This window comes from Liolophura sinensis, chromosome 10, assembly GCF_032854445.1.
Source record: "Liolophura sinensis isolate JHLJ2023 chromosome 10, CUHK_Ljap_v2, whole genome shotgun sequence".
NCBI lineage: Eukaryota > Metazoa > Mollusca > Polyplacophora > Chitonida > Chitonidae > Liolophura > Liolophura sinensis.
Window position 1 is genome coordinate 30,918,257 of NC_088304.1, and position 22,153 is coordinate 30,940,409.

Below are 22,153 nucleotides of genomic sequence, written 5' to 3' on the forward strand. Positions count from 1 at the left end.
CGACCAGCAATGTGGTGGGAGAAAATCGGGCAGAGCCCAGGGGAAAGATCATCCGCAGGTTGACCGGGCCCACACATTTTTATGGGCTTTGGTGACTTTTTTGCCCTTTTTTTTGGTCATGTCCAGGATTGCACGACTACAATTTTTTTAACAACGGCTGCTTACGCTTCGATGTGCGTGTTTCAACGACAAAGCCTTCCATTTCACTGACGAATGCATTGATGGCGCCGTTCGTCCTTAACGGGAAATACATGAGTAGGTCTGTCATCAACCTGAAGCTTCCCCCGGGCTCTGCTGCTTTCCTCTCACAATCATGTTTGCTGCCGTCGCATCACGTAAAATGCCAGCGCCACAATGTTTGCGTACGACGCGGGCATCGGCATTCTTTCTATAACGTACTTTTTCGTGTGCAATGGCTGCTCGGGTCCAATCTGGACCGACCATTGTTCTCTTTCTGTACATGAAGATTACGTTACGGGGCTCAGAGTAAATCATCATCACCAAGGCAGGAACGATTAATAGACTCCACATCTTTGACACGAATTACTCCAGTCGGGAAAGGCAATTCCCAATTTTGCATCATCAATCAGATGGCCATTTTGGTTGTGCTCACTGTCATTGCCTGGTACACATGTACATTTAAATGCGAGCAGTATTAGTCATCCCTCTATATGGGTAGATTCAAACCCAGCCCTTACACCAACGAGCCAGGTAAAAATTAATGTTAATTATTTCATTCCCTAAAGCCAACTGGATCTACCTGGTAGCTGGTATTTAATCTAATTTCTTGTCTAGCCATGTAGTTTTCTTTAGGGATCATCCCGTTTGTTTTACAGCCCACACTCTTTCTTACATGGATCACAAAGTATTTCGCGGCTTGAATCAAACGGTGTTTTTCACTCTTTGTTTAGAATTAACTCTAGGTTGCTTAATGCATATTTCTACCTGAATCACACGATTTTGTGGTCTTCAAAAACGATTTAGCATCTCGCTGGTCGAGTTGGATAGACGGCCTCAGTTCATACATCTGCCATAACCTGCGATGGGTGAGCTCGTGTCCTTGAATGGATTATTGTATGATTATGACTTAAAATCACATTGGTGGTACTGTGCATCGTACCGAGAAGTTACCTGTTTTGTTAGAGAGGTGAACATGGTTAACAAAGCATTACATTCTATCGTGACAGTTGTCTAAGACGAATTGAAGAGGAGGTTAAAAGTAACTTACCAACAGTTCATGTACAGTTCTGTCTGGAGACTGCCCTTTCTAATTAGGCTACGTATAAATACAAGTACTCGGTAATCTAATTTAATTATATGAAAACATATGCACAGGCAAATTAAATATGTCAAACCATATAGACATACATGTCCATACGCTCCGTTTGGTCTCAGATTTTAAATAGTTGAGTGCACTGACGGACGTCCATTGGAGACTTACGGGCGTCTATTGGAGGCTTATGGGCGACAATTGGGGGCTTATGGGCGTCTATTGGGGGCTTATGGGCGACAATTGGGGGCTTATGGGCCTTTATTGGAGGCTTACGGTCATCATTTTCAGCCTTTTATGGGACTATCTGATGATGATATAAAGGTGTCAATTTGAGATTGTGTACGTCCCTTTAAGAGTTGTATGAGCGTTCATTTCAGACTTATGTGCGTCTTATTAAGGGCTGTAAATGTCCATCTGAGGCTTCTGTATGTACCTTTGAGGCTAGTGATAGTCCATTTGAGTATTAATATGAATGTTGTTTTCATGCCGTGGAATGGCCATATAAGACCGATGCTTGATAATCGTATTCGCACGTCCGAAACTATGCCAGTATTCTCTCGTCAAAGTCTACATAAGGCTGTCCACAGAGGGGAGAAAATCCCCCAATATCCCACAGCTCGGTTTATACATGTATTTTTGCCCTGGTGATATATAAATAGATCTGAAATAATGCAATACTTCACTCCCCTAGGAGATCGGCCCTCACCCACTAAATATTTCTGGTTAACAGAGCGTGACGAGTGTCGTTTTACCGTAATCAATCTCAAACGAGTAAAACACATGAGAAAAACTAGGGTCTTATTCCCAAATCATGCCTGCTTATGACGGGGTATTTTAAAACAAAATCAAAAAACCCTTCTGAAGAGTTCTGAAAGATAAGGAAGCCACGGTGTGTAAAATCGAATCTAGTTTTTTGACTATTTTATCCTATATTAATGCCGTGGTTATCATTTGTTCGCTTGAATTTCTTGCGTTAAAAAAGCCTTCTTTAAGTGTCTCGTTCAACGAATTTGATTGGTTAAAGAAGAGAATACTAATGCCATAGTTTTGAATTCACAATGCCCACTGTTCCGTATATGTTTTCAGCAGCATCACAACGTCTAGATATATTGATCACTAACTCTTAGTTATATAATTTTCGAAGTAAAGCAAGAAACATAATGCGATGCAAAACGTCAGCTTGTGACTGAGGGCCCTATTTTACTTTGATGTGTGACACCAGTTAAAATGAAAAAGACGAATTTCTTTTCGACAGTCTTTGTGACTGACCGTAAAATCAACAAGCATCGACAGTTAGGCGATAGGCAAAAAATCGTTAGACGAAGGATTAGTTAATACACATAAACTTGCACTGACATATCGCGATTTACTCTTTGTTTGCTTGCTACCAAATGGCCAACTGTTTTCCGATTTCGATATGTCTATACTTACATGTAGTTTTGGGATAATCGCTACCATCCCGTTTCCTTGTTTAGTTGTTCATTTGCGTTCCTTTCCATAGGGAAAGCTTTGGTTAACACTTACGCCTACACGATGTGCTCCAAAGCTTACCATGTTAATTTCCAGAGGTTTCAGAACCCGGATTGATTGAACTCTTGTTTGTGTTTGTCACATATACAACTATGCTTGTTGGTGACATAAAACGTTCTGTTTGTTTCGTGTTTTTCGGTTTAATTTTTTTTACCGTTTAATGACACTCAGTTTTTAATATTTATCTCAAATAAGGTATAATAAGCAATTTTAAAAAATAAAATGTGATCGGTGAAATCTTAAATGACATCATTTAATTAAAGAAATATAAAATTACACTTTCCCTTTCAAAGTGCTAACGTGCTGTTAGCCAAAACAAACTGTTTCGAACAGGATCTTTTACAATTACACATTTTATATTTGTTTGTCTTTCAGTTCGTGTATGCATTGTTCTGTAATATTTGCGATTTCTGGATTAGGCTCTAGAATTTTGACTGACATATAACAGTAGTTTTGGAAAGAATCCACGCCACTCTAGTCCAGTTAACCTTGAACCGGCATTTAAACCAGTTACTATCTGTATGCATATCTGTATGTTTTCTCCACATCTTTTCCATATCAGCACATTCAACGTTTTAACCGGTATATATATGTATCTGTGTAGAAGGGGTCACGCGAATGGGCTAAGTGCTGTGCCCGACGAGCATATATGTATATAGTCTCCTTATATTTACGTGTTTTCTTTTGCCGGTTTCGTGAGAAGAATATTGATTAATTTTGCATTGTGTCCTTCTCAGAAATTCATTCCCACAGCACTAATGAACATTGTTATCAACAATGATTATCGTTCCATCTACTGTGATTATAACCAGTAGGGCCTACATGCATATGCAGTGATATAGTTCCGTGGGGTCTTGTGTGGAATGTACGAGTCATATCCGCTGTTGAAAGCTGACTATGATTAGAATTCCTAACCAACTGTTCTATTGTTAATAACGTTAGTTAATTATTTGATAACTGTATTTTACGCGTAAAAGCGCGTAAAAACGCGTAAAAACATCACATATCTATCTATCTTCTATGTGCCTATCTATCTATCTATCTATCTATCTATCTATCTATCTGTCTATCTGTCGAACTGTCAATCAAGAACACGCAATTGACCAGTCATAGGCGGTATTAATATTGCAAATAGGTCAAGAGTATATTTCACATACTGATTACAAATTTTCAATTTTTCTGTGACGCCATCACAATTGCTTTCACCTGGAATGGAATGAAACGTAACGAGAAGAGGTGGTGCGACATTGGATGTGTTGCATCAAACTATTGAAAGGAAACATTTCCAAAAAGTGTTCGGTATGTTTAAGACATGTTTATTTATCTATTTATTTCGTTGGTGTTTGGAGGCTTTGTTCTCTTACAGGACGGTGGTCAGGTTTATGGGTGGGGGAAATCGAAGTATCTTGATTGTCTGTGCAGCGTGACTGGACAAAAGATAATGGATGGATCCGACACATCCGATGTGTCTTGAGTGTCTGTGTAGCGTGACTGGACAAAAGACAATGGACGGATCCAACACATCCGATGTGTCTTGAGTGTCTGTGTAGCGTGACTGGACAAAAGATAATGGATGGATCCAACACATCCGATGTGTCTTGAGTGTCTGTGCAGCGTGCCTGGACAAAAGATAACGGATGGATCCAACACATCCGATGTGTCTTGAGTGTCTGTGCAGCGTGCCTGAACAAAAGATAACGAATGGATCCAACACATGCGATGTGTCTTGAGTGTCTGTGCAGCGTGACTGGACAAAACATAATGGATGGATCCAACACATCCGATGTGTTTTTGAGTGTCTGTGCAGCGTGACTGGACAAAAAATAATGGAAGGATCCGACACATCCGATGTGTCTTGAGTGTCTGTGTAGCGTGACTGGACAAAAGATAATGGATGGATCCAACACATCCGATGTGTTTTGAGTGTCTGTGCAGCGTGACTGGACAAAAAATAATGGAAGGATCCAACACATCCGATGTGTTTTGAGTGTCTGTGCAGCGTGCCTGCACAAAAGATAATGGATGGATCCGACACATCCGATGTGTCTTGAGTGTCTGTGCAGCGTGCCTGCACAAAAGATAATGGATGGATCCAACACATCCGATGTGTCTTGAGTGTCTGTGCAGCGTGACTGGACAAAAGATAATGGATGGATCCAACACATCCGATGTGTTTTGAGTGTCTGTGTAGCGTGCCTGCACAAAAGATAATGAATGGACCCAACACATCCGATGTGTCTTGATTGTCTGTGCAGCGTGACTGGACAAAAGACAATGGACGGATCCAACACATCCGATGTGTCTTGAGTGTCTGTGTAGCGTGCCTGCACAAAAGATAATGGATGGATCCGACACATCCGATGTGTCTTGAGTGTCTGTGCAGCGTGACTGGACAAAAGATAATGGATGGATCCAACACATCCGATGTGTTTTGAGTGTCTGTGCAGCGTGACTGGACAAAAAATAATGGAAGGATCCGACACATCCGATGTGTCTTGAGTGTCTGTGCAGTGTGACTGGACAAAAGATAATGGATGGATCCGACACATCCGATGTGTCTTGAGTGTCTGTACAGCGTGACTGGACAAAAGATAACGGATGGATCCAACACATCCGATGTGTCTTGAGTGTCTGTGCAGCGTGACTGGACAAAACATAATGGATGGATCCGACACATCCGATGTGTCTTGAGTGTCTGTGTAGCGTGCCTGGACAAAAGATAATGAATGGATCCAACACATCCGATGTGTCTTGAGTGTCTGTGCAGCGTGCCTGGACAAAAGATAATGAATGGATCCAACACATCCGATGTGTCTTGATTGTCTGTGCAGCGTGACTGGACAAAAGACAATGGACGGATCCAACACATCCGATGTGTTTTGAGTGTCTGTGTAGCGTGCCTGGACAAAGGATAATGAATGGATCCAACACATCTGATGTGTCTTGAGTGTCTGTGCAGCGTGACTGGACAAAAGATAATGGATGGATCCAACACATCCGATGTGTCTTGAGTGTCTGTGCAGCGTGACTGGACAAAACATAATGGATGGATCCGACACATCCGATGTGTCTTGAGTGTCTGTGCAGCGTGACTGGACAAAAGATAATGGATGGATCCAACACATCCGATGTGTTTTGAGTGTCTGTGCAGCGTGACTGGACAAAACATAATGGATGGATCCAACACATCCGATGTGTCTTGAGTGTCTGTGCAGCGTGACTGGACAAAAGATAATGGATGGATCCAACACATCCGATGTGTCTTGAGTGTCTGTGTAGCGTGACTGGACAAAACATAATGGATGGATCCAACACATCCGATGTGTTTTGAGTGTCTGTGTAGCGTGCCTGGACAAAGGATAATGAATGGATCCAACACATCCGATGTGTCTTGAGTGTCTGTGCAGCGTGCCTGGACAAAAGATAATGAATGGATCCAACACATCCGATGTGTCTTGAGTGTCTGTGTAGCGTGCCTGGACAAAACATAATGGATGGATCCGACACATCCGATGTGTCTTGAGTGTCTGTGCAGCGTGCCTGGACAAAAGATAATGAATGGATCCAACACATCCGATGTGTCTTGATTGTCTGTGCAGCGTGACTGGACAAAAGACAATGGACGGATCCAACACATCCGATGTGTCTTGAGTGTCTGTGTAGCGTGCCTGGACAAAAGATAATGAATGGATCCAACACATCCGATGTGTCTTGATTGTCTGTGCAGCGTGACTGGACAAAAGACAATGGACGGATCCAACACATCCGATGTGTCTTGAGTGTCTGTGTAGCGTGCCTGGACAAAACATAATGAATGGATCCAACACATCCGATGTGTCTTGATTGTCTGTGCAGCGTGACTGGACAAAAGACAATGGACGGATCCAACACATCCGATGTGTCTTGAGTGTCTGTGTAGCGTGCCTGGACAAAACATAATGGATGAATCCAACACATCTGATGTTCTACCACCCCTCGTGAAAATGTTACTTTTCATTCCATTTCCGGTCAATTTACTTCGTGCCCACTGGCAGTTATATTTTTTTAAAACGTTTTTTTAATCTACATGTGTCACCGTTAACCTTTGTTTTTACGTTATCTCTTTATGGCTACTTAATGATGAGTTCCTCCCTTACAAAAGACAGATATTACTAAATGTTGTGACATACCAAACACAAATGCTATTTAACCTTGGTAAATAGTTATTGTCAAAAAGTCATTTACTGGCCGATTTGTTTTACGTTCATGTACGTTCAAAACAAACTAAAGCTGTTTCTATACAATGATTAACGCTCCAGGCTGACCGGCGTCAAATGATGCGATTTTGTATTGTTGTGGACAATCGAGAGTTCATTTCAGATTTCCCCTAGACTGATTTTGAGGGCCACTTACAATTCATTACCTTAAGCATGTCTCGAGTAGTTTTGTTTTTAGCTGCGACGAACAGCTCTAAGAGAATACGGCGTTGTTGCTGGTCCCAGCGTTTTGTTCATCGACAATAGTAAGATCCTATCCTGTTTGCTAAATCAAAGAGACAGCTTCGACGGTCTAATTCCATTCTTAAAGCATAACGGGCATTCCATAATGACCGTTTTCATAAGAACCACATATTCATATGTTTAGCATATTACAGAGAGCTGCTTCGCAGTCAGTGAAGTCTTATCATAGCTCACTCATATTCAGGTATTTCACTGTCCTTCAGTATAATTAAAGTCCTGAAATGTCATACACATGTAGTAGATTTGGTGATAGTTTCTTTGACAAATGTTTTCAATATGTACAGCACACGGCAAATATTTCATTCTACCTTTTTTTTTCATTTGTAGAAAGAACATCCTCCTGGGAGAATAAAAAAAAAATAATGATAATAAACCGACAACATTCCTACCCGCAAGCTATTCAAAACAATGTAAAGTAACAGACCTGTTTGTAATGACTTTCGTGATATTTAATATGTAAAACTTTCATATACGAAACCGATACTACCGCTGTGTGAAATACAGCCCTTGTATACAGACACCCACCAGGTGTGAAAATCGGCACCATATTTTAAGATAATGTATATGTCTACTGACAAAGATATGATTTTCATAAAAATGTCAGTTTATTCTTAATCGATCTAAGTTACACAAAGGAGATGATCGGGCACGATTACAAATTGTCCATCAAAGGTAAACCCTTACCTTCGAGCATCTGTACTAAATCGCCTCTTATCAGGTATCTAAAGTACGCTAAGTATCCCAGGAAATAGCACTTGTAAAGATGATTTTACCTTAAGAATTTCCACATATGTTTTGTACATAGGGAACGAAATAGGACTGGTAGCATCAATAATTTAGACAGTGAATTTTTCTTTTCCTGCACAGTGTTCTGTATGATTAAGACTGGTTGACAGGGAGATTTTATACACAAGTTTAAGAAAATAAAACTTGCATTATGAATATACACAGGTGGATTTTTATACATGTGCTAGAAAATAGGGCTTGCAGTATAAATGAAACAGGTGGATTTTTACACACGTGCTAGAAAATAGGGCTTGCAGTATAAATGAAACAGGTGGATTTTTACACATGTGCTAGAAAATAGGGCTTGCAGTATAAATGAAACAGGTGGATTTTTACACATATGCTAGAAAATAGGGCTTGCAGTATAAATGAAACAGGTGGATTTTTACACATGTGCTAGAAAATAGGGCTCGCAGTATGAATGTGCACAGGTGGATTGCTACACATGTGCTAGAAAATAGTTTATTTATTTATTTTAATTATTTGTTTGGTGTTTTACGCCGTACTCAAGAATATTTCACTTATACGACGGCGGTGGGAGGTGAAAGGAAACCTGGCACAGCCCGGGGAAAACTCAGGACCATCTGCAGATTGCTAGCAGACCTTCCCACGTACGGCCGGAGAGGAAGACAGCATGAGCTGGACTTGAACTCACAGCGACCGCATTGGTGCTAGAAAATAGGGCTCGCAGTATGAATGTGCATAGCTGGATATTTACACAAGTTCAAGAAAATAGGACTGGTAGTACATGGACATGTGCAGAGCTGGCAGCATTAGGTGTACAGAAGAGGATTTTTACAATTTATTTTTAGAAAAACATTTATTTTGGATAAAACCTGTTATATTCTATAAAACCGTGCTGCCATAATAGCAGGCAGGGCGCTTTCTGTACTAATCCCGGAGAAACAGAAGTGTCCTTTAGGCAGAATGATTTTCCACACTTGTCATGAAAGGTAGGACTTGCAACAATGCTGTAAACCTACGAACACAATGCCTTCTGCACTAATCCTGTAAAAAAATAGTACTGACAGACAGAATGATTTCCTACGCTAATGCTGGAAGACAGGACTTGTAACAATGAGACTATGAGACTGGAATATAGGCACAATGATTTCTACAATAATGCTGGAAGACAGGACTTGTAACAATGAGACTATGAGACTGGAATATAGGCACAATGATTTCTACAACAATGCTGGAAAATAGGACTTGTAACAATGAGACTATGAGACTGGAATATAGGCACAATGATTTCTACAATAGTGCTGGAAAATAGGACTTGTAACAATGAGACTATGAGACTGGAATATAGGCACAATGATTTCTACAATAATGCTGGAAGACAGGACTTGTAACAATGAGACTATGAGACTGGAATATAGGCAGAATGAGTTCTACAATAATGCAGGAAAATAGAACTTGCGTATACACGAAGAGTTAGAATAAAAAATTAACCGAAGTGAACTAACAGGAGGCATTTCCCACCTATAACAATGTCGTCTCTGCTCTAGTTTTACTCTAAGTGTGCTGCACGTTTTATATTGCAGTAGTAAAAATCCTACAGACAAGAAACTTTTTTTACCTTTCTTGAGCGCACGCATGCTCGGTGGCCCGCAATCGATTTCACACTGGATAATTCACGTGTCAAGTCAAACCGAAAAGATAAGGGTTAATGATCGTATAATCTCATTTATAAGTAATGGAGTTATAATTAACAGTTTTTACGCCGAGAGGCTGATCAATTATCATGTTTAGCTCTCACGAATCATTTGCACAAACATTTTCGACATGGCTGACCCTGTCTGCTCCATTTTTCATTATATAATAGCGTAAATCACAGGAGAAATTTTTGGTCAAGTTCCTTAGAAATAAATTATTAACGAAGGTTTTTTATTCTTGCTTTAGCTTTAATGTAGTTTTAAGCCCTGCTTGTAATAATTTTTTTGCGTTTTATGCTCATTAACAGATTAAATGTGTTTGACTTTTTAGAGACCACATGTTCTGGTGTAGGCCTATCTTCAGTTAAGAACCATATGGTTATAATCTTAAAACATATATGCTTTGGAGAAGGCTCTATATAAAAACCCCATCTTTATCGGTTTGTCCCTTTGCATTCTTTTAATGAGTTTGTCTATTTAATGTAATGACAACACAGCATTTTGAGAAATTAAATATCAAAACTTCTAATATATTGCAATCAACATCACTCCCTTTTTTACATACATCTGCTTCAGCCATGGTTGTAAGTTTCTAATATTTAAGCATTTACCTGAACACTTAAAATAATAATAATAATAATATTTACAATAAAACTGTAATTTTTACAATAATAATCACAATAAAATTGTAACTGAGATAAATTGACAAGAGGCCGAATTTTTATGCGGTTACGTGTGATCATTTGCCAACTATCATAATGTCGTCACCCATCTGGTATATACGACTTTTGATACTGTAATCTTTTATACTTTAATTATATATTGTCGGTTTTTATTATTAATATTTGTGAAACACATTGAAATTAAACTAGGTCTGGTGTCTTACATGCATAATACATGTACTTCAGTGACCACCGCACTTTGGCGGCATGGAATCGCCTTGCCACAAGAAGACACATTATATGTACACACACCTAATGACTCTTCGTCCTGATATGACTAAAAAATTACTAAGTAGGGCGTAAAACCCAAGCATTCATTTTAACTTTTAACGTTGGTGTAGGTATAAACCATTTTAATTGCTAGCAGTCACCCTCCCGGGTCCAAAATGCACCAGTTCACATTAATAAGTGTATTGATAGATGAACTGGTCTATTTTCTTTGAAAAGAAAGCTGTAAATCCCTTCAGTCTGTACAGGTGCGCTATATTAACAATGAAGTGTAATTGTATATATCTTAACACTGCGTCCACTCGGATAGCCACAGCCGTATGATGGTCAGGATAATTAATGACATATTTTCATTTTTTTACCTGTGAGGTACCAACAAGTCATTAATAGCTGAGCAAGGTGATTAGGTATTAAAACTCAAATTAACATCAAATTAACCACTAAAGTGTAGTTGCGCCTTGTGGCCCGAGGGAGGGGAGATGGGGGAAGAGTATCAAGCTTGATATAGGCCTATGAACTCATCTGTCGAGTACATCTATAGAATATAAGGACTACAGCGTAGACAGGCAACCTAGAGCAGCGAAGACAGAGTGACAGTTTTCAATTGTCACACGTACCCAGTGAAATCCAGCCTGTTGTCAGTTTACCTCATTTGGGGTTGAAGCCTCTGTGGCCGTGCTAATCAGGCCGGCGCGGTGTAATGACCCAGGAGCCTTTCAACAATGCGGTTGCTGGCTTCCTCTCCAGCCATACATGGGAAGGTCTGGCAGCAAAATGCGGATGGTCGTGGGTTTCCCCGGGAGTTGCAGTTGCTGTGGAATTTATTTCATCGTGACAGTTCACAAAAGAATTGTCACAATCTATTAGTCCTTCTCTCAGAGATACCAAAATATTGTTTCGACTGGTTGTGAGCACAGACAAATGCAAATGGTATAAAATATTGCACTGAATAGCCATGAGTAGTGACCCTAGTACTTCCCGTATAAAAATGATACATAAGAAATAAAAGGAATTCTGCGGGTTATTATTCTCAGACTCACGAGTTGATAACTAACGGGCGCAAGCTCCCATTTTCACATGTCAATGTTCCTATTATAAAGAAAGTGAAAAAAGAATGCCGCTTACGCTTTTATGTATTTTTATATAGTTCCACTTTGATAATTTTGCGTGAATTAATTTAAAAAATACCATCTGTTGCAGGTCACTTCACCCTGTGAATTTGTTACCTGGAAGTACCACTTAATAAATAAATAAATTGATAAGAAATTTTTGTAAAAGTGCCTCCCACCATAATGCTAGCCGCCGTCGTATAGGTGAAATATTCTTGAATAAGGCTTAAAACACCTATCAAATAAATAACAAATAATACCATCTGTTGCAAGTCACGTCAGCCTGTGACGTCAGCCTGTGAATTTAATTGAGTTAGAATTGATAAGAAATCCCAACGTATAGAAAGTTTAGTAAAAGTGGACTGTGAAACTAGTACACAGTTTCAAATGGAATTTGTCCACTTAAAATCCAAAAACTGTTATATTTATTTTGTAGTATTGTGTATTCATTTATTTATTTATTTATTTGATTGGTGTTTTACGCCATACTCAGGAATATTTCATTTATACGATGGCGGCCAGCATTATTGTGGGTGGAAACCGGGCACAGCCCGGGGGAAACCCACGACCATCCGCAGGTTGCTAGCAGACCTTCCCACTTATGGCCGGAGAGGAAGCCAGCATGAGCTGGACTTGAACTCACAGCGACCGCATTGGTGAGAGGCTCCTGGGTCATTACGCTGCGCTAGCGCGCTAACCGACTGAGCCACGGAGGACCCCCGTAGTATTGTGAACAACTGGTAAAAGAAGAATGTCGGCTATTAACAATCCACCTCATGTTTCGTTTTTCAGGGATGGCGACGGGTATTTTGAAGTTGGCGGCCATTTTGACGCTGTCTACGCCTGCCGTCTTTGGACAAAGTCGTGTCGGGGCAGGTAAGTTGAAGAGTGATGCCTATAGGCGTATCTACGTAGGATTTTTCTTCTCTTTACACAACCATTCCTCTTATGGATATATTGGTCTTGCCAGCACATTATTGCTTCTCTATTTACTTTAACAGGCCTCTTTAGATCTATTTTATACTTTGTATTCTTTATATTTGTATAGTTTGAATTTCCAAGATTAATCATTTCCTTGCTATAGGTATATCTTGGTTAACGGCTGGCGTATGAATGTCTGCATCGACGTCTAGACTCATTTTGTTTTCACCATGACACCCTTTGTATATTCAAAATTACCAACTTAAAATTATTTATTTATTTGTTTGATTGTTTTTTTTTACGCCGTACTCAGTAATATTTCACTTATACGCCGACGGCCAGCATTATGTGAGAGAAAACCAGGCAGAACCCGGGATAAACCCACAACCATCCGCACGTTGCCGACAGACCTTCCCACGAAAAGCGGGAGAGGTACTTAACATTAGAAATATGTTTCACTAATTCCAGTAGTATGGTTTTCTCGTTACATCATTTTCATCATTCTGACCACACAGCTGCATGTGACAATGCCTTCATAATAGATGGCTCGGGAAGGGCCATGGTGGACGGCGACTGCACCCGCTACATACACTGTGACTTCACGGACGCCTTCCAGACCCAGGCCTTTGTAATGGACTGTCCCGACACCCTCTTCTTCAACCCCTCCACTCTTGTCTGTCAGTATCCAGAGGACGTCCGGTGCCCGTACGGTAAGGCTAAAATCTTTTTCGTTAACTACCTCAAAATTAGGATGACAAGGCTTGAACCATGCTCTTACAGAAAATTAAGTGTCATTTTTTTTCTTCAGGAGACAATACAACCCGACTCATTTTCGCGAAATCCACCTTAAATATGATTAATGCGTCATCACCCATGCAACGGATTTAACAGAAGATTTTTGTTTGAGGGTGTATGTGTTCAATGCCCGAAATCATCGCGATCCCTGACTTAATTTTTCAAAAACTGCATTTTCAAAGTGAGATTTACTTGATTTATGCTTGATTGGTGTTTTACGCTGTACTCAAGAATATTTCACTTATACGACGGCGGCCAGCATTATGGTGGGAGGAAACCCGACAGAGCCCGAGGAAAACCTACCACCATCCTTCTAGATGGACTAGAACTCACAGCGACCGCATTGGTCAGAGTGAGATTTCAAAAGGAATTCTATCACCTGTATCGGGGGGGGGGGGGGGGGGGCCTCCGTGGCTCAGTTGGTTAGCGCGCTAGCGCAGCGCAATCACCCAGGAGTCTCTCACCAATGCGGCCGCTGTGAGTTCAAGTCCATCTCATGCTGGCTTCCTCTCCGGCCGTAAGTGGGAAGGTCTGCTAGCAACCTGCGGATGGTCGTGGGTTTCCCCCGGGCTGTGCCCGGTTTCCACCTACCATAATGCTGGCCGCCGTCGTATAAGTGAAATATTCTTGAGTACGGCGTAAAACAGCAATCAAATAAATAAAAATAAATAAATCACATGTATCGAGCATAATGTATAATAATAATTATATAATACATAAATAATAATATATTCGTAACCATGGTGTTCCATTCACAGACAGGTGCGTGGGGAATCTCAACGGAACCTACCAGCTGCCGACAGATCGCTGCTCCGAGTATTGGACATGCGTCGGGGAGAGGACGTTCGAGAAGCGATGCTGCCCGTTTAGGGAATCATACGACCCCAATAGAGGTTGTGTTCGAGATTTATCGTGTGAAGAGCAGTGCCCACGGGACTTTATACCTCAAAATATCACAGGTAAGCGATGGAGCTCCATGTAAGAGGAACACCAAGTCGACTCCCTCGAAATTTTATTTCATAATTTGTGGTTTATTTACTTACTTATTTGGTGTTTTACGCTTTACTCAAGATTATTTCACTTATACGACGATAGCCAGCATAATGGAGGGAGGAAACAGGGGAGAGCTTGGGGGGAAACCCACGACCATCCGCAGGTTGCTGGAAGATCTTCCCACGTACGATCGGAGAGGAAGTCAGTATGAGCTGGGATTGAACTCACAGCGACGGCATTGGTGGGAGGCTTATGTAGTTTATGATGTATCCTAGTTAACACATAAAAAGCTTCTCGGTTTTCCTCCTGGGGCGTAAAATGACGTTAAACCACATTTGTTTTAAGGCGTAAGCGGTCGGCTCAGAAATTGAATAACCTACAGTCGTGACGTCAACGTTTTAGACATGTTAGAAGTCCTTTTCTTGTATCCTTTAAACGGAGCGGTTTTACAAGTTTTGCTTTCTGTTAAAATAGCATATCACTTACTGTGTAATTTGTCTTACCTTCTCTGTAGCATGTTACACTTTCTGTGTAATACGTTATACTTTCTGTCTAACATGTTACACTTTCAATGTAATACGTTACACTTTCTGTGTAATACGTTATACTTTCTGTGTGTTGCGTTATACTTTCTATCTAACATGTTACACTTTGTGTAACGCTTTGGTGTTTTACGCTTTACTCAAGAATATTTCACTTATACGACGGCATTATGGTGGATGGAAACCGGGCACAGCTCGGGAGAAGCTCACGACCATCCGCAGGTTGATGGCAGACCTTCCCACATACGGCCTGAGAGGATGCCAGCATGAGCTGGACTTGAACTCTCAGCGACCGCATTGGTGAGAGGCCACTGGGTCATTACGCTGCGTTAGCGCGCTAACCATCTGAGCCTCGGAGACCTCTCATTTGGGTAATATGTTCCACTTTCTGTGTAATACGTTGCACTTTCTATCTAATATGTTACACGTTCTGTGTAATACGTTACACTTTTCGTGTAATGCGTTATACTTTCTGTGTTATATGCCACAAATCCAGTGTAATGTCGAATGTAATAATATCACGCCTTCCGCGTGATATGTCACACCTTTGTGAGGTCACACTTTCTGTGTAATATATCACCCATTTGTATAATATGTCACACCTTGTCAAGTGTAATATGTCGCACCTTCTTTGCAACATGCCACGTGTTTGGTATAGCTTGGCTCCCAAAACAGTAGTGTAAATCCCGTGACAATATGTAAATCAAAAATGAAGTAAAACCGCGATTGGATCGGGATGTAACTTTGGGAAGTGTTTTTTCAGTCGATTGTACTTGTACCGTGGATATCAGACTTTCTGTCAGAATCTGGGTAAGACTTGATGTGTACAGGTGAACAGTTATTTCTGTCATAGCTTCATGGGCCTCCGTGACTCAGTTGGTTAGGGCGCTAGCGCAGCGTAATGTCCCAGGAGCCTCTCACGAATGCAGTCGCTGTTCAAGTCCAGCTCCCACTGGCTTCCTCTCCCGCCGTATGTGGGAAGGTGTTACAGCAACCTGCGGATTGTCGTGGGTTCCCTCCGGGCTCTGCCCGGTTTCCTCCCACCATAATGCTGGCAGCCGTCGTATACGTGAAATATTCTTGAGCTCTATTACCATTATCTTAAATTTCAAACCGGAAGATAAACGTGGTCGTTTTATTCTCTAGGCTGTGGGACCATTCCTCATCCAGATGACTTGAGGAGATTCATCCAGCTGTCTCCCGATGGAAGGAGTTTTGACATGAGCTGTGCACTTGGCGCACTTTTTGACCCGGAGAGTTGTGACTGCTCTATACACGATGAAAACTTCGTGCCATTTGATGCTCCTGGTATTTATTTATTTATTTATTTATTTATTTATTTATTTATTTATTTATTTATTTATTTATTTATTTATTTATTTATTTATTTATGCTAGGTGTTTAAGCATGGGTGTCACGTTGCAAATAATTTCAAACTATCCAAAACGGTTTTCAGTCATCCTCTTTTTTCAGAACTTTTTAATGAACATTGAAATGTATTTCAAAAGAACTTTTGTGAACATATATATGTACAAAATTATCTCCAATAGCGATCTAGGCCCAACATGTACAAGCGTATAAGTTAACCAACGTATTAGTACATCTGTAATCCTGGGATTACCAGTATTCTGCATATTTTGAATCCAGTCTGCTAAAACCTGGAACTGTCTGATGGTTTCTGTGGAAGTTTCGTGATAAACCATGGACAACGCCAAATGCAGTCAGGAAAAGTATCAAAGTCACCAAACAACAAACTACTCCTACTTTCAAACCCTCAAGAATATTCTTCTTTGCAGCGTAACTATTAAATGAAAAAAACATTTCCAGTGCAGTGGTTATAGACCTTTCCAAACTGTCAACCAAGAACACGCTATTGATCAGTCGTAAGCTGTATTGTTGCAAATAGATCAAGCGGATGCCCCTCACATTGGATGCAAATGTTCAGTCTGTCTGTGATGTAATTGCTTTCACCGGGAATGGAATGAAAAGTACCGTTTTCACGACAAGGTGTGGTGGGACATTGGATGTGTTGGATCCATCCATTAAACCTTCAAACCTCCGCCACACTAAATACACAAATTCCCCCGCTTATTAAGTGTAGTACGATGAGTTCCAACAAAGGGACAATACTATGCAACACACTATTACAAGGTAAAAGAGCAATATCTAGAAATGGTTAATAATCATTTCAAAAATCAAGATTAAGATCCCGGTCAGCATCAAAATGCAATGGGTAATTGCCTGGCTTTGGTCCACAACATTTCAAATCACCAAAAACCACAAAAACTCCTTGAATGAGTTAATAATACTCAATAAACATTGCCAGCACCAATCTCTGCCAATAGCCATGGTTAGCCCCGTAACATTATGCTATAACACCAATAGCTAGGTCATGATGTACCATGTACATGTCTATAGTTTGCAATAACAAGTTAGATAATTAGGTCTTCAAAGCCTGAAACTCTTCTTTTCAGTTTCAGACTTAATAGTAGATGTTATCCATTTTCAGAATGCCACCCTGCCTTCAAACTCTCGTTCCCTCCCGAGCAGACCTTCCGAGATTTCAGTGGCTACGATTCTGATGTCAGGAACTCTAATGCCATGGGCGCCATCGACCAGGATACGCCATCAGGGGACCGAGGAGCCGCATTCTTCGACGGGGTCCAGAGTAAAATCGTGTCTCGACGCTTCAATTTTGCAGAATTTGGATACGTTCCAAAATTTAGTGTAACGTTCCTCGCCGATGATGCCGGACAAACGGGCGAAATTGCTCTGCTGACCAACAACGCCTGTGATCAGCCTCCCACCGTCGAACTGTACCTACGCCCTGCCACCTCTACGATTGTCGGGAGAATATTAACTTTTGTAGGGGAGATTTCCATAGAGAACTCATATACCGTAAGTTCATGCAGAGAAGAACGAACCCGCATGTTCCGCGATAACGACAATTGATCCTTTTTTGCTGTTTGCCATATAGCGTATTATTTGTTACATAGTGACTCTGTGATAGGATACGTAAATATATGGGGTCAAAAATCCTTTATATTGGACGAGGCATTATTGACATCATATATTTGCGTAATCTATCACTGAGTCACTATGTCACAAATTTATCCTGCAAAGACCTATCAATTCAGTGCAGAAGACCGATGTATGGGTTAATCGCTTTAGCGATGTGACCATTGTGACCCAACCAAGGGAGATAACTTACACATCAGACACTTTTGACCTTACCTGCAGGATTCGAGAATATATCTGTAACTCACGTGACCGTTGTTTTTTTTTCTGATGGGGATAAAAACCATGTTTTATGTCTCCGAAAAGAAATGCTATTTCCGCAATAGTCACTGGTTTGAAAACAGTAACTTCATCGTATGTTAAAGGATTAAAACCCATTTTACACTATAGGAAAGAGCTTAAAGAGACGAATGTATAACCGGCGAAAGTGTATGCGACCGGTCTTTTTTTTTTTTTTTGGCATGTCATTTATATAAAAACAAACTGTTCTTTAATTCACAGAGATCATCTTGGAATACAGTGGTACTGGGATATGACGGACAAAGTCTGTCTCTGGACGTCAACGGAAATGTGAACTCTTCGCCACCTACTGGCAACCCAGGTAATTAGCAAAATATCAGTTTCTTTCAAGAGAAATACATGTAACGACCAGTTGACCAATGAGATTGTTCCCATTGGCTTGGTAGTGGCATCACAGTATTGTATGCAGGTTTTAAGGCACCAGTCCATATTAGGATGAACCGTACACCTATCCCGCAACCTAACTGCCGTCATATATACTCTAGAGTAACCGTAACCGTAACCGTAAGAGTATCCCGTAACATTCCACTATGGCAGTTACTTGAAATTGTATAACACATACTATTACCATGTTAAGTTAACTCATTGCCTTTGCTTTAAAGCTGATTAGAATGAATGAATGTTTAACGCCACATTTGACGTTAGAAGAGACAACGGTCATATATAACACACTACCTGGAGGTTCCGATAGATGGCACCAGGACACCGGAAGGATCTTAAACCGACTTTACACACTATTTCAATTTTGATCACCACAAGACGTTATTTTAAGATAAAACTTTCAAAATTTCGACTTCCGGAAGAAAAAATCACTAATCATTGTTACAAGGTTTCAAATTTGGACAGATTTGAATGGCTTTGTATAATCGGCACAGGAACGTAAAGCAAAGCAAAGGCATTTTAGTTCTTTACAAACTCTCAAAAACATAAACTGTTAAATTTAACAGAAAGTCTGTTGCCTGAGTGATGCTAGAATGCATTCTGTTATTGCAGCAGAATATTCTGTTAAATATAACACACAATTTTCTATATACACACAAAATTCTATATATAACATAAATATTCTGTTAGGCTTCTATAGAATATTATGTTGTATGTAACACGGTGTTGTGTTATAATAATGGAATACACCCTAGTATTACTCAGAAAAGACTATCTGTTAAAAATGTTTCATTTATAATAGAAAAATATTCATTCTTTTATCTTGTCTTTCAGCTAAAGTTATTCCCATCCAGTGTTCCTTACAGATTGGGTATGGACAGTTTATGGAGAGGTTCAAGGGTCATATAGACGAGGTGATATATTAGGCCTACCATATAGTATAGGAAAGCGAAAAAATTGCTGTCCTAGTTGGTGTTTTTATTGTTAATGGCTGGCGGGCGGGGGGTGGGGGTGGGGTGGGGGGCTCTGTGGCTCAGTTGGTTAGCGCGCTAGCGCAGCTTTATGACCTGGGAGCCTCTCACCAATGCGATCGCCGTGATTTCAAGTCCAGCTCATGCTGGCTTCCTCTCTGGTCGTACGTGTAAAGGTCTGCCAGCAACCTGCGGATAGTCGTGGGTTTCTCCCGGGCTCTGCCCGGTTTACTCCTACCTTAATGCTGGCCGCCGTCGTATAGTGAAATATTCTTGGGTACGGCGTAAAACACCAATCAAATAAATAAATAAAAAATAAATACTGTTAATGAAATATGTAAACACCTATAACCAACCAATTAACTCATATAGTTCACTTGAGATGTCAGACGTAAAGATACTGCTATAAACAGCTTCAAGACAACTTAATTAAATGTTCATTCCTCATGTAATGGTAATCCCACCGATGAGTCAACATTCAAACTATTCTCTTTTAACTTTCAGGTCAGCGTAACCTTGTGTTAGTCTTTTCCGGAGGAAGGATTTTTCAATTTTTATACCTCCTGCCATCACCAGATTTTCAAGTTTAGTGGGGTGGAAAATTCCATCCAGCGATTTCGTACGGATAACTTTCTGGTGAAATGGACACTTAGGAATAACGCTCAGCATATTTATTCCCCTTCTTTGATTCGGAGTTTATTGCACCACCAGATGTCGTGAAACACGGGACGTGCACCGTGTTTCACCTCAGTGGAAATATCATTCAATAAACCTTCTTTCTCGATTAACCAACCAAACTTTCAGACTTATTAGTAGATTATTATAAACTACTGAATTCACCAAACTGAATTTTGGTGAATTCAAGCGCATTGGAACAACAATAACATAAAGTAACACGCCTTCAGCTCACTGGCCGATAGCCAAATGTTCAATTCACCCTTTGCCATGCATGGGGAACTTTGTTTATAGCCGCTACAGGTAAAGATTTCATGTGTTGTATGTAGGTTCATGTTGACGTGAACTACGTTCCCGTTTAATTTTTTGATCAGATTTCTGGTTTCTGGTTCTATGGCATCCGTCTGGACAATGGAATCAAATTCCAACGACCTGAATGAAGTAATAGTCAAAGTAGATAATGGTTTGGTATGCATGTTCACATTCACATGAATTAGGTTCGTATTTAAACTCTGTTAAGAACAAATTTCTGGTTTTCATATCATCCGACTGAATATAGTAAGTTTTTAAGTATAACTGATGCTATACGGCTTCACACATTCCAAACTTAGTACACACATCATTCTGTAAGACGGATCGAGAGCTTGAGACCACGTGATTTCCTTAGTAACAAGCGGCGTGGGTAAGAAAGCGGTCCTCCCAACGTTATTGCATAGGAAAATGCCTATTTTTGAATCGCTGTTAGCGATCTTGGACTCGTTGGATTAGTATAATTTTCAGCTTTCCAGATAGTCAGAGTATTTCTGCTGAGCCTTCGGGGCGTTATTTTATACAACTAAGACTTACTCGTCGCTAGCGAAGTGGCAAAAAGTGACTTTCTTTCCAATGCTTTAACATTGGGCGGACATTTTGTGTTAGACTCGACCCGTCTTAGAGAATATGGAATGAAGTAGGCCTTCTTCCAATTTAAACTGAGGCTGAGTCGATCAGATTTCTTGTTCTTAAAGCAACAAAGTGAAACTTATAAATGCAGGTATGGGGAGTACCTGATTAGGCCTACAAAACAGTGGTACAATCCAACGTGCCTGTAAATACTAGCTTGTACTTTATAGTACCAGTACACTGTATGCGTCTGCTACTTGGATCACTTAACTCATGCACCTTGGGTTATACTGTGTACTACTGTTTGTGTACAGGCAGGCTCTCCTGTTTGTGTTGTTTCTTCAGCTTGAGTTTATGAGCTGTGCACACCCAGTATGTATGTACACCTTGATTGTAGTCTACCCACTTGCAGTTGCCATTTTACCTGATAATGGGAAAGTATTAACTTGAAACTTAAAGGTTACCGATACTGAGTTTTGAAAAACTGTAAAACCCGATGCCATGGTGTGTGTGTTTGTCACACTCATTTCTTTTAACAAGTATATCAGACATATTTCTTGGTGACTTTTCAGTCTTTTAAACAACTTAAATACACATATCAAGAATACATTCCAGTTATTTATATTTGTTTATTTTTGGATATATCATTAACGTTATGGGTAATTATAAGAAAGCCTCCGGGATAAAGATAGGCCTATTTTCATAGGCTGTCCTTTGTTTCGTGAGAACCATGAACGTCAGTAAAACTCCTAAGTACTTTCATTATCTCATCTTTGTAAAACATCAAACATAAATTTGATTGATTGTAAACTTTACTATTAAAATTTACATTTGGCAAAGGGAATTCTTTCTCACGATGATTACTTTTGT

The 22,153-nt window shown here is 40.3% G+C and overlaps 1 protein-coding gene across 1 annotated transcript; it reads left to right on the forward strand.

Moving 5' to 3' along the window:
• The first annotated feature begins 12,599 nt into the window (after positions 1-12,599).
• LOC135477104 (uncharacterized) lies at positions 12,600-19,681 on the forward strand. Its single transcript, XM_064757258.1, has 6 exons — positions 12,600-12,681; positions 13,242-13,436; positions 14,280-14,480; positions 17,566-17,954; positions 18,576-18,675; positions 19,590-19,681. The coding sequence occupies exons 1-6, from the start codon at positions 12,600-12,602 to the stop codon at positions 19,679-19,681; spliced, it is 1,059 nt and encodes a 352-aa protein (XP_064613328.1).
• Positions 19,682-22,153: the final 2,472 nt, after the last annotated feature.